We start from the raw sequence: 12679 nt of genomic DNA, 5'->3' as shown, positions 1-12679 counted from the left end.
CCGGGAAAAATCCGGGAAGTGGCTGGGAAGGAAATTCGGGAATCAGCTGGAGAAAACCGGGAAGGAATTTGGGGAATCAGCCGGGAACCGGCGAGGCAGGAACCGGGGAAGGATTTTGGGAATCGGCCGGGAAAAATCCGGGATTCGGCCGGGATTTGGCCGGGATTTGGCCGGGAAGGAGCCGGGATTCGGCCGGGAAGGAATTCCAGGACTCAGCCGGGAATCCCGGCCTCCGAAATTCCCGATCCCGGGATTTTCCCCGGGGCGATCGAAGCCGCCCGAGGATCGCCCAGGCCCCGCAGGGCGGCGATGCCGCCGGTGACGCTGCTGCGCTGAGCATCCCCGCGATTCCCTCTGGAAAAAAATCCCAAAAAAAACCCCGGGAACCCCAAAATTCCAATCCCTGGCGCCCACCATGCCCAGGACCCGCGCCTTCTCCGAGCCCGAATTCTCGGCCGAGTACTCGGCCGATTATTCCCTGAGTTTCCCATCGGATCCCGACGGGAATCTCCGCCGGTCCCGGGACTCGCCGGCCCCGCAGGGCCCCTGGGGCGGCCCCTGCCCGTGCCTGCCGCATTCCCGGCGTTTCTCCTTCTCTCCGGAATCCTTGGAAAAGCTCTACCAGACTTATTTCCGCCGCCAGCGCCACGAAACCCTGCTGGTCCTCGTCGTCTTCTCCGCCCTCTTCGACTGCTACATCCTGGGCATGTGCGCCGGCTTTTCCCGCATGGAAAAACTTTTCCCGGCGCTGGCGGCGCTGGCCGGGCTGGTGGCGCACGGGGCGATTTTCCTCCTGCTGAAATCGCGGCTGCTCCCCGAGGATTTCTGCCAGAAATTCCTGCCCTGCGGGCTGTGGGCGCTGACGGTGGCGCAGCTCTGGGCGTTGCTGGGGCTGGAATTCCGCCGGAGTTTCCCGGAGGCCGTGGACACGGCGGGCTGGCAGGCGTTCTTCGCCTTCTCCTGCTTCCTGACGCTGCCGCTGCGCCTGGCGCGGATCCTGCTGCTGGCGGCCGCCTCCTGCGGCGGGCACGCGCTCGTCCTGGGCATCGTCCACCTCCAGAGGGGAGCGGGACACGCGGAGCGAGGGGAGGTGGCCAGGCAGGTGCGGGAATGGGGCTGGGAATGGGCTGGGAATGGGGCTGGGAATTGCATGGATGGAGGGGGAAGTGGCCAGGCAGGTGCGGGAATGGGGCTGGGAATGGGGCGGGAATTGGGCTGGGAATTGCGGAAAAGGGATGGGAATGGACAAGGAATGGTTTGGGAATGGGGTGGGAATTGCATGGATTGAGGGGTTCTGGCCAGGCAGGTGCGGGAATGGAGCTGGGAATGGAGGAATGGGCAGGGAATGGAGCAGGAATGGGATGGGAATGGGGTGGGAATGATGGAAAAGGGGTGGAAATGGACAAGGAATGGTTTGGGAATGGGGCGGGAATTCCATGGATGGAGGGGAGGTGGCCAGGCAGGTGCGGGAATGGGGCAGGAATGGCGTGAGAATGATGGAAAAGGGATGGGAATGGACAGGGAATGATTTAGGAATGGGGCAGGAATTCCTTGGATTGAGGGGTTCTGGCCAGGCAGGTGCGGGAATGGGGCTGGGAATGGGGTGGGAGTGATGGGAATGGGGTGGGAATGGTGGGAATGGGGCTGGAATTGCATGGATGGAGGGGGAGGTGGCCAGGCAGGTGCGGGAATGGGGCTGGGAATTGCATGGACCGAGGGCTCAGGCAGGTGCGGGAATGGGGCGGGAATGGTGGGAATGGAGCTGGAATTCCATGGATCGAGGGCTCAGGCAGGTGTGGGAATGGTTTGGGAATGGGGCTGGGAACTCCATGGACCGAGGGGAGGTGGCCAGGCAGGTGCAGGAATGGGGCTGGGAATGGGGCAGGGAATTGTGGAAATGGGATGGGAATGGAGCAGGTATGGGCTGGGAATGGTGGGAATGGAAAGAGAATGGGATGGCAATGGGATGGGAATGGACTGAGAAAGGGATGGGAATAATGGGAATGGTGGGAATGGGGATAAAGAATGGAATGGGGATGGGGCCAGGGAATGGGGACTGGGAATGGGGAGTGGGAATGGTGGAAATTGGTCAGGGAATGGGTTGGGAATGCTGGGAATGGGGCAGAGAGTTATGGAAATGGAATTGGAATGGACAGGGACTGGGATGGGAATGGACAGGGACTGGGATGGGAATGGGGACTGGGAATGGGGTGGGAATTCCATGGATCGAGGGGTTCTGGCCAGGCAGGTGCGGGAATAGGGTGGGAATGGGTCAGGGAATTGTGGCAATGGGATGGAAATGGAGCAGGAATGGGCTGGGAATGGTGTGGGAATGGTGGGAATGGAGAGGGAATGGAATGGGAATGGAATGGGAATGGACAGGAATAGGGACTGGAAATGGGGTGGGAATTCCATGGATTGAGGGGGAAGTGGCCAGGCAGGTGCGGGAATGGGGCTGGGAATTCCATGGATGGAGGGGAAGGTGGCCAGGGAATTGGGGAAAAGGGATGGGAATGGACAAGGAATGGACAAGGAATGATTTGGGAATGGGGCGGGAATTGCATGGATGGAGGGGGAGGTGGCCAGGCAGGGGCGGGAATGGGGCTGGGAATGGGGCGGGAGTTCCTTGGATCGAGGGGTTTTGGCCAGGCAGGTGCGGGAATGGGGCTGGGAATGGGGTGGGAATGATGGAAAAGGGGTGGGAATGGACAAGGAATGGACAAAGAATGATTTGGGAATGGGATGGGAACTCCATGGATGGAGGGGGAGGTGGCCAGGCAGGTGCGGGAATGGGGTGGGAATGGGGTGGGAGTGATGGAAAAGGGGTGGGAATGGACAGGGAATGGCATAGGAATGGGATGGGAATGGGGTGGGACTGGGGCAGGAATGGGGCGGGAATGGGGTGGGAATTCCATGGATTGAGGGGAAGTGGCCAGGCAGGTGCGGGAATGGGGCTGGGAGTGGAGGAATGGACAGGGAATGGAGCAGGAATGGGATGGGAATGGGTCTGGGAATTGTGGAAAAGGGATGGGAATGGACAAGGAATGGACAAGGAATGGTTTGGGAATGGGGCGGGAATTGCATGGATTGAGGGGTTCTGGACAGGCAGGTGCGGGAATGGGGCTGGGAATGGGGCTGGGAATGGGCTGGGAATGGTGGGAATGGAAAGAGAATGGTTTGGGAATGGGGTGGGAATTGCATGGATCGAGGGGAGGTGGCCAGGCAGGTGTGGGAATGGGGCGGGAATTCCATGGATCGCCGGCTCAGGCAGGAAATTGTGGAAATGGGATGGGAATGGAGCAGGAATGGGCTGGGAATGGAGGGAATGGAAAGAGAATGGAATGGGAATGGACGGAGAATGGGGACTGGGAATGGGGACTGGGAATGGGACTGGGAATGGTGGGAATTGGTCATGGAATGGGTTGGGAATGCAGGGAATGGGGCAGGGAATGGGGCAGGGTCTGTTTTGGGGCTGGCGCGGATCCTGCTGCTGTCCTGGGCATCGCCCACTTCCAGAGGGGGCCGGGACACGCGGAGCGAGGGGAGGTGGCCAGGCAGGTGCGGGAATGGGGCGGGAATGGTGGAAAAGGAGTGGGAATGGAGCAGGAATGGGCTGGGAATGGGAAGGGAATGGAATGGGACTAGGGCAGGAATGGGGCAGGAATGGGGCAGGAATGGGGCGGGAATTCCATGGATGGAGGGGTGGTGGCCAGGCAAGTGGGAGTGGAGGAATGGGCAGGGAATGGAGCAGGAATGGGATGGGAATGGGGCTGGGAATTGTGGAAAAGGGATGGGAATGGACAGGAATGATTTGGGAATGGGGCTGGGAACTCCATGGATTGAGGGCTCAGGCAGGTGCAGGAATGGGGCAGGAATTCCATGGATTGAGGGGAGGTGGCCAGGCAGGTGCGGGAATGGGGCTGGGAGTGGTGGGAATAGGGTGGGAATGGACAAGGAATGGACAGGAATGGTTTGGGAATGGGGCGGGAATTCCTTGGATCGAGGGGTTCTGGCCAGGCAGGTGCGGGAATGGGGCTGGGAATGGGGTGGGAATGATGGGAATGGGGTGGGAATGGACTGGGAATGGCGTAGGAATGGGATGGGAATGGAATGGGACTGGGGTGGGAATGGGGCAGGAATGGGGTGGGAATTCCATGGATCGAGGGCTCAGGCAGGTGCAGGAATGGGGCAGGAATTCCATGGATCGAGGGGTTCTGGCCAGGCAGGTGCGGGAATGGGGCTGGGAGTGGTGGGAATAGGGTGGGAATGGACAAGGAATGGCGTAGGAATGGCATGGGAAAGGAATGGGACTAGGGCGGGAATGGGGCGGGAATTCCATGGATCAAGGGCTCAGGCAGGTGCAGGAATGGGGCAGGAATTCCTTGGATTGAGGGGTTCTGGCCAGGCAGGAGCAGGAATGGGGACTGGCAATGGGAGTGGGAATAATGGGAATGGGATGGGAATGGACTGAGAAAGGGATGGGAATAATGGGAATGGTGGGAATGGGGATAAAGAATGGAATGGGAATGGACAGGGACTGGGGACTGGGAATGGAGTGGGAATGGTGGGAATTGGTCAGGGAATGGGTTGGGAATGCTGGGAATGGGGCAGGAAACTGGGGAAAAGGGATGGGAATGGAGAGGGAATGGGATGGGAATGGGGACTGGGAATGGTTTGGGAATGGGGCGGGAATTCCATGGATCGAGGGGTTCTGGCCAGGCAGGTGCGGGAATGGGGCTGGGAGTGGGGTGGGAATGGCGGGAATGGAAAGAGAAAGGGATGGGAATGGACAGGGAATGGGGACTGGGAATGGGGACTGGGAATGGGAGTGGGAATGGTGGGAATGGGGCAGGGAATTGGGGAAAAGGGATGGGAATGGAGAGGGACTGGGGACTGGGAATGGGGCGGGAATTCCATGGATGGAGGGGTTCTGGCCAGGCAGGAGCGGGAATGGGGCTGGGAATGGGCTGGGAATGGGATTGGAGTTTTTCCAGGGTTTGGGATTTGGGATCAGAGCTTTTCCTGCAGGATTTGCCAGCTGGGATCTCCTCAGTGTTGGAGCTTTTCCCGCAGGATTTGGGGTTTGGGATCAGAGATTTTCCCGGAGAATTTGGGATTTGGGATCTTCTCCTTGTTGGAGCTTTTCCCACAGAATTTGGGATCTGGATCAGAGCTTTTCCCACAAAATATTTGGGATTGGGGATCCGTGCTTTTCCCACAGGATTTGGGATTTGGGATCAGAGCTTTTCCCACAGGATTTGGGATCTGGGATCTCCTCCATGTTGGCGCTTTTCCTCCTGAATTTGGGATCTGGATCAGAGCTTTTCCCACAAAATATTTGGGGTTCGGGATCGGTGCTTTTCCCACAGGATTTGGGATCTGGGATCTCCTCCATGCTGGAGTTTTTCCTGCAGAATTTTGGGATTTGGGATCAGAGGTTTTCCTGCAGAATTTTGGGATTCAGGATCGGTGCTTTTCCTGCCGGATTTGGGATCTGGGATCGGAGCTTTCTGCACAGAATTTGGGATTTGGGATCAGAGCTTTTCCCACAGGATTTGGGATTTGGGATTTGAGATTTTCCTGCAGAATTTGGGATTCAGGATCAGAGCTTTTCCTGCAGGATTTGGGATCTGGGATCTCCTCCATGCTGGAGTTTTTCCTGCAGAATTTTGGGATTTGGGATCACAGCTTTTCCTGCAGGGTTTGGGATCTGGGATCGGAGCTTTCCGCACAGAATTTGGGGTTCAGGACCGGAGCTTTCCCTGTGGAATTTGGGATTTGGGATCAGAGCTTTTCCCGCGGGATTTGGGATCCAAGATCTTCTCCATGTTGGCGCTTTTCCCACAGAATTTGGGATCTGGATCAGAGCTTTTCCCACAAAATATTTGGGATTCGGGATCGGTGCTTTTCCCGCAGGATTTGGGATCTGGGATTTGAGATTTTCCTGCAGAATTTGGGATTTGGGATCGGTGCTTTTCCCGCAGGATTTGGGATCTGGGATCTCCTCCATGCTGGAGTTTTTCCTGCAGAATTTTGGGATCTGGGATCCAAGCTTTTCCTGCAGAATTTTGGGATTTGGGATCAGAGGTTTTCCTGCAGGATTTGGAATCTGGGATCGGAGCTTTTCCCACAGAATCTGGGATCTGGATCAGAGCTTTTCCCACAAGATATTTGGGATTCGGGATCGGTGCTTTTCCTGCAGAATTTGGGATCTGGGATTTGAGATTTTCCCACAAGATATTTGGGATTGGGGATCGGTGCTTTTCCCACAGGATTTGGGATCTGGGATCTCCTCCATGTTGGCGCTTTTCCTCCTGAATTTGGGATCTGGATCAGAGCTTTTCCCACAAAATATTTGGGATTTGGGATCGGTGCTTTTCCCACAGGATTTGGGATCTGGGATCTTCTCCATGTTGGAGCATTTCCCACAGGATTTGGGATCTGGATCAGAGCTTTTCCCACAGGATTTGGGATTTGGGGTCGGAGATTTTCCCACAGAATTTGGGATCTGGGATTGAAGATTTTCCCGCAGGATTTGGGATCTGAGATCTCCTCCATGCTGGAGTTTTTCCTGCAGAATTTTGGGATCTGGGATCCAAGCTTTTCCTGCAGAATTTTGGGATTTGGGATCAGAGGTTTTCCTGCAGGATTTGGAATCTGGGATCGAAGCTTTTCCCACAGAATTTGGGGTTCAGGACTGGAGCTTTTCCTGCGGAATTTGGGATTTGAGCTTTTCCCACAGAATTTGGGATCAGGACCATCCCCCCAAAATCTGGGATCTGGGAAGTGTTTTGGATCCCAGGACACATCGGGGGGGATTTTTTGGGATGAGCTGGAATGGGGTGGGTGAGAGGATTCCTGGGGTTTTCAGCATTCCCGGCGTTTTCAGCATTCCTGGGATTTTCACCATTCCAATCCATGGGGTCAGGACCCAACCCAAGGATGGGATGCATCCCATGGACCTGGATCAATCCAGGGGGTCAGGATCCCACCCTATGGGATCAGGATCCGATCCATGGGATCAGCATTGAATCCATGGGATCAGGATCGAATCCAGGGGGTCAGGACCCATTCCATGGGATCAGATCCCAATCCATGGGATCAGGACCCAATCCATGGGATCGGGACCCAATCCATGGGATCAGGATTGAATCCATGGGGTCAGGACCCAATCCATGGGGTCAGGATGGAATCCATGGGATCAGGATGGAATCCAGGGGGTCAGGATGGAATCCATGGGATCAGGACCCATTCCATGGGATCAGGATTGAATCCATGGGGTCAGGACCCGATCCATGGGACCAGGACGGAATCCATGGGATCAGGATTGAATCCATGGGATCAGGATTGAATCCATGGGATCAGGATGGAATCCATGGGGTCAGGACCCAATCCATGGGGTCAGGATGGAGTCCATGGGATCAGGACCCGATCCATGGGATCAGGACCCATTCCATGGGATCAGGACGGAATCCATGGGGTCAGGATGGAATCCATGGGATCAGGATCCCACCCTATAGGATCAGGACCCATTCCATGGGATCTGGATCCAATCCATGGGACCAGGACGGAATCCATGGGATCAGGATCTCACCCTATAGGATCAGCATCCAATCCATGGGATCAGGACCCAATCCATAGGGTCAGGATGGAATCCATGGGATCAGGATCCCACCCTATAGGATCAGGATCCCACCCTATGGGATCAGGATCCCATCCATGGGATCAGGACCCCGCCCGAGGATGGGCTCCACCCCCTGGGCCTGGACCAATCCCGTGGGCTCTCCCAGGCTCCACCCCCTGCCCTGGGCGTTCCCGGTGGGCCGGGCCGGGACCTCTCCCAGATTTTTTGGCCGTTCCCAGGGATCCGGATCCGGAGCCCGGCCGCGCGTTTCCGGAACCTTCCGGCTGCGATTCCCGGGGAGCGGCGCCGCGGGATCCGCCCGGATCCCCCCGGATCCTTTTCCCAAAGCTTCTCCGGGGGGATCCTGAGGTTTTCCCTGGGGGCTGGAGATCGGGGCCGGCGCGGGATCCGCGCATCCCGGGATTCGTCCCGGAGATTCCGCGATCCCAGATTCCTGATGGTTCCTCCCAAAGATCCTGGGATTCCCAAATTCCTGCTGTTCCCAAAAATCCTGTGATCCCGAATTCCTGCTCTTTCATCCCAATGATTCTGTGATCCCAAATTCCTGCTCTTTCATTCCAAAGATCCCACGATCCCAAATTCCCACTGTTTTTTTTTTCCCGAAGATCCCGCGATCCCAAATTCCCGCTCGTTCATCCCAAAGATCCTGGGATCCCAAATTCCTGCTGTTCCCAAAAATCCTGTGATCCCAAATTCCCGCTGTTCCCAATGATCCTGTGATCCCAAATTCCAGCTCTTTCATCCCAAATTCCCGCTGTTCCCAAAAATCCCGTGATCCCGAATTCCCGCTCCTTTATCCCAATGATCCTGAGATCCCAAATTCCTGCTCTTTCATTCCAAATATCCCACGAATCCAAATTCCAGCTCTTTCTTCCCAAAGATCCCACGATCCCAAATTCCCACTGTTTTTTTTTTCCGAAGATCCTGTGATCCCAAATTCCCGCTATTCCCAAAAATCCTGCGTTCCCAAATTCCACTCTTTCATCCCAAATTCCCGCTGTTCCCAAAAACCCTGGGATCCTGAATTCCTGCTCCTTTATCCCAACGATCCTGTGATCCCAAATTCCCGCTCGTTTATCCCGATGATCCTGTGATCCCAAATTCCCACTCTTTCATTCCGAATATCCCACGATTCCAAATTCCAGCTTTTTCTTCCCAAAGATGCTGTGATCCTAAATTCCCACTGTTCTCTCCCGAAGATCCCATGATCCCGAATTCCCACTCTCTCTTCCCAAAGATCCTCTGATCCCAAATTCCCACTGGTTTTTTTCCCCGAAGATCCCGTGATCCCGAATTCCCGCTGTTCCCAAAAATCCTGTCATCCCAAATTCCTGCTCTTTTATCCCAATGATCCTGGGATCCCAAATTCCCGCTCTTTCATTCCAAATATCCCACGATTCCAAATTCCAGCTCTTTCTTCCCAAAGATGCTGTGATCCCGAATTCCCACTGTTTTTTTTTTCCCGAAGATCTCACGATCCCAAATTCCCCCTGTTCCCAAAAATCCTGCGATCCCAAATTCCCGCTGTTCCCAAAAATCCTGTGATCCCAAATTCCAGCTCTTTCATCCCAAATTCCTGCTGTTCCCAAAAATCCTGTGATCCCAGATTCCCGCTCTTTTATCCCAATGGTCCTGTGATCCCAAATTCCCACTGTTTTATCCCAAATATCCCCTGGTCCCAAATTCCTGCTCTTTGTTCCCGAATATCCCCTGATCCCAAATATCCTGTGATCCCAAATTCCTGCAGTTTGTTCCCAAAAATCCCCTGATCCCAAATTCCCGCTCTTTCATCCTGAATATCCCACAATCCCAAATTCCCGCTGTTTGATCCCGAGATCCCAAATTCCCTCCACTCCATCCCAAAAATCCTGAGATCCCAAATTCCTGCTGTTCCATCCCGAATATCCCCGATCCCGAATTTCTGCCATTGCATCCCGAACATCCCTCGATCCCAAATTCCTGCCCTTCCATCCTGAATATCCTGCAATCCCAAATTCCCACTGTTTGATCCTGAGATCCCAGATTCCCGCTCTTCCATCCCGAATATCCCGTGATCCCAAATTCCTCCTCTTCCTTCCCAAAGATCCCATGATAACAAATTCCTGCAGTTCCATCCCAAATATCCCCCGATCCCAAATTCCTGAAGATCCCTCGATCCCAAATTCCGGCTGTTCCATCCCAAATATCCCCCGATCCCAAATTCCTGCCCTTCCATCCCGAATATCCTGCAATCCTAAGTTCCCACTGCTGGATCCTGAATATCCCACAATCCCAAATTCCCGCTGTTTGATCCCGAGATCCCAGATTCCCTCCACTCCATCCCAAAAATCCTGAGATCCCAAATTCCCTCCATTCCATCCCAAAAATCCTGAGATCCCAAATCCCTGCTGTTCCATCCCGAATATCCCCGATCCCGAATTCCCTCGATTCCATCCCAAAGATCCCTCGATCCCAAATTCCCTCGATTCTATCCCGAAGATCCCCCCAATCCCAAATTCCCGCTCTTTCACCCCGAAAATTCCCCAATCCCAGATTCCCACTGTTCCATGCCAAACATCCCCCGATCCCAAATTCCCGCCATTCTGTCCCGAACATCCCCCGATCCCAAATTCCCGCCGTTCTATCCCAAAAATCCCCCGATCCCAAATTCCCGCCATTCTGTCCCGAAGATCCCCCGATCCCAAATCTCCGCCCTTCCAGCCTGAATTTCCCTGATCCCAAACCCCACCCCAATTCCATCCCATGATCCCAAACTCCCAAATATCACAAATATCCCAAATTTTGGTGGTTCCCGTCCCCAGCTGCTGTCCAACGTGGTGCCGCGTGCCTGCGCGGCGGCCATGATGGCGGGCGCCATGTTGTGTGTCGTGTGTCATGGCCGACCGGAAGCACCGGAAGCCGTTCCTCCCAAATCCCGGTGTTCCATGCCGTGATCCCAAATATCCCAAATCTGGGCCCATTCCCACCCACAGCTGCTGTCCAACTGCACGGCGGCCATGATGGCGGGCGCCACGTTTTACATCATGGCTGACAGGAGGCACCGGAAGCCGTTCCTGCCAAATCCCAGTGTTCCATCCTGAATATCCCAAATATCCCAAATTCCCAAATTTTGGTGGTTCCCGTCCCCAGCTGCTGTCCAACGCGGCGCCACACGCCTGCGCGGCGGCCATGATGGCGGGCGCCATCTTGTGTGTCGTACGTCATGGCCAACCGGAAGCACCAGAAGGCGTTCCTCCCAAATCCCGGTGTTCCATCCCCTGATCTCAAATTCCCAAATATCCCAAATATCCCAAATATCCCAAATATCCCAAATCTGGGCCCATTCCCACCCACAGCTGCTGTCCAACTGCATGGCGGCCATGATGGCGGGCGCCATGTTGTACGTCATGGCCGACTGGAAGCCGTTCCTGCCAAATCCCGGTGTTCCACCCTGAATATCCCAAATTCCCAGATTTTGGTGGTTTCCCTCCCCAGCTGCTGTCGAACGTGGCGCTGTACGCGTGCGCGGTGGCCGTGGGCGCCATGTCGTACGTCATGGCCGACCGGAAGCACCGGAAGGCGTTCCTGGAGGCGCGGCAGTCGCTGGAGGTCAAACTCAACCTGGAGGAGCAGAGCCAGCAGCAGGTGGGGATTGGGAATTGGGAATGCCGGGAATTGGGATTTGGGATTTGGGGGTTGGGAATGTGGGAATGTGGGAATGGGGATGGGAATGGGAATGGGGTTGGGATTGAGGTCAAACTCAACCTGGAGGAGCAGAGCCAGCGGCAGGTGGGAATTGGGAACTGGGATTTGGGAATGTGGGAGTTGGGAATTGGGAATGGAATGGGATTGGGATTGGGAATGGGGATGGGATTGGGGTCAAACTCAACCTGGAGGAGCAGAGCCAGGAGCAGGTGGGAATGTGGGAACTGGGATTTGGGAATGCGGGAATGTGGGAATGGGGATGGGAATGGGGATGGGAATGGGGATGGGAATGGGATTGGGATTGAGGTGAAACTCAACCTGGAGGAGCAGAGCCAGGAGCAGGTGGGAATGTGGGAATGTGGGAATGCTGGGAATGTGGGATTGGGAATGTGGGAATGTGGGATTGGGAAATGGGAAATGGGAATGGGATTGGGATTGGGATTGAGGTCAAACTCAACCTGGAGGAGCAGAACCAGCGGCAGGTGGGAATGAGGGAATGCGGGAATGAGGGAATGTGAGATTGGGAATGTGGGAATGTGGGATTGGGAAATGGGAAATGGGAATGGGATTGGGATTGGGATTGAGGTCAAACAACCTGGAGGAGCAGAGCCAGCGGCAGGTGGGAATGTGGGGATTGGGAATGGGAATGGGGGAATGCGGGATTGGGAAATGGGATTGAGGAATGGGGATGGGAACGGGATTGAGGTGAAACTCAACCTGGAGGAGCAGAGCCAGCAGCAGGTGGGGATTGGGAATGCGGGAATGTGGGAATGGGAATGTGGGATTGGGAATTGGGAATGGGATTGGGAATGTGGGAATGGGGATGGGAATGGGGATGGGAATTGGGATGGAAATGGGAATGGAATTGGGAAATGGGAAATGGGAAATGGGATTGGGATTGGGAATGGGATTGAGGTCAAACTCAACCTGGAGGAGCAGAGCCAGCAGCAGGTGGGGATTGGGAACTGGGATTTGGGAATGGGATTGGGGATGGGAATGGGGAATGGGAATTGGGGATGGGAATGGGAATGGGATTGAGGTGAAACTCAACCTGCAGGAGCAGAGCCAGCAGCAGGTGGGAATTGGGAACTGGGAATTGAGAATGGGATTGGGGATGGGAATGGGGATGGGAATTGGGGATGGGAATGGGATTGAGGTCAAACTCAACCTGGAGGAGCAGAGCCAGGAGCAGGTGGGGATGGGAATGGGGATTTGGGAATTGGGAATGAGGGAATGTGGGAATTGGGAACGGCAATGGAGGCGGAAATGGGGATGGGAATTGGATTGGGATTGGGGATGGGATTGGGAACGAGATCAGGAACTGGAATGGGTTTGGGAATGCTAATGAGG

The 12679-nt window shown here is 55.2% G+C and overlaps 1 protein-coding gene across 9 annotated transcripts in view; it reads left to right on the top strand.

Annotated features, from left to right (window-relative positions):
- The first annotated feature begins 412 nt into the window (after nucleotides 1-412).
- Nucleotides 413-12679, top strand: part of ADCY3 (adenylate cyclase 3) — a 59143-nt gene continuing 46876 nt past the window's right edge. For 7 of the 9 annotated variants that reach the window (XM_071420284.1, XM_071420283.1, XM_071420290.1 and 4 more), the window contains exons 1-2: nucleotides 413-1102; nucleotides 11120-11269. In XM_071420284.1, the coding sequence (XP_071276385.1) occupies nucleotides 416-1102; nucleotides 11120-11269 (837 nt within the window). In that variant the 5' untranslated portion in view covers nucleotides 413-415. Of the gene's footprint in view, nucleotides 1103-3498; nucleotides 3559-3891; nucleotides 3907-11119; nucleotides 11270-12679 lie in introns of those variants that run through there. The other 2 variants (XM_071420291.1, XM_071420292.1) reach the window with 2 other exon arrangements.

The sequence above is a fragment of the Agelaius tricolor genome, unplaced genomic scaffold, assembly GCF_023055355.1.
Source record: "Agelaius tricolor isolate 1412-34295 unplaced genomic scaffold, bAgeTri1.0.p SCAF_133, whole genome shotgun sequence".
Taxonomy (NCBI): domain Eukaryota; kingdom Metazoa; phylum Chordata; class Aves; order Passeriformes; family Icteridae; genus Agelaius; species Agelaius tricolor.
Note: the sequence above shows the minus strand (reverse complement) of the source record. Positions and strands in the feature narration are given on the sequence as shown.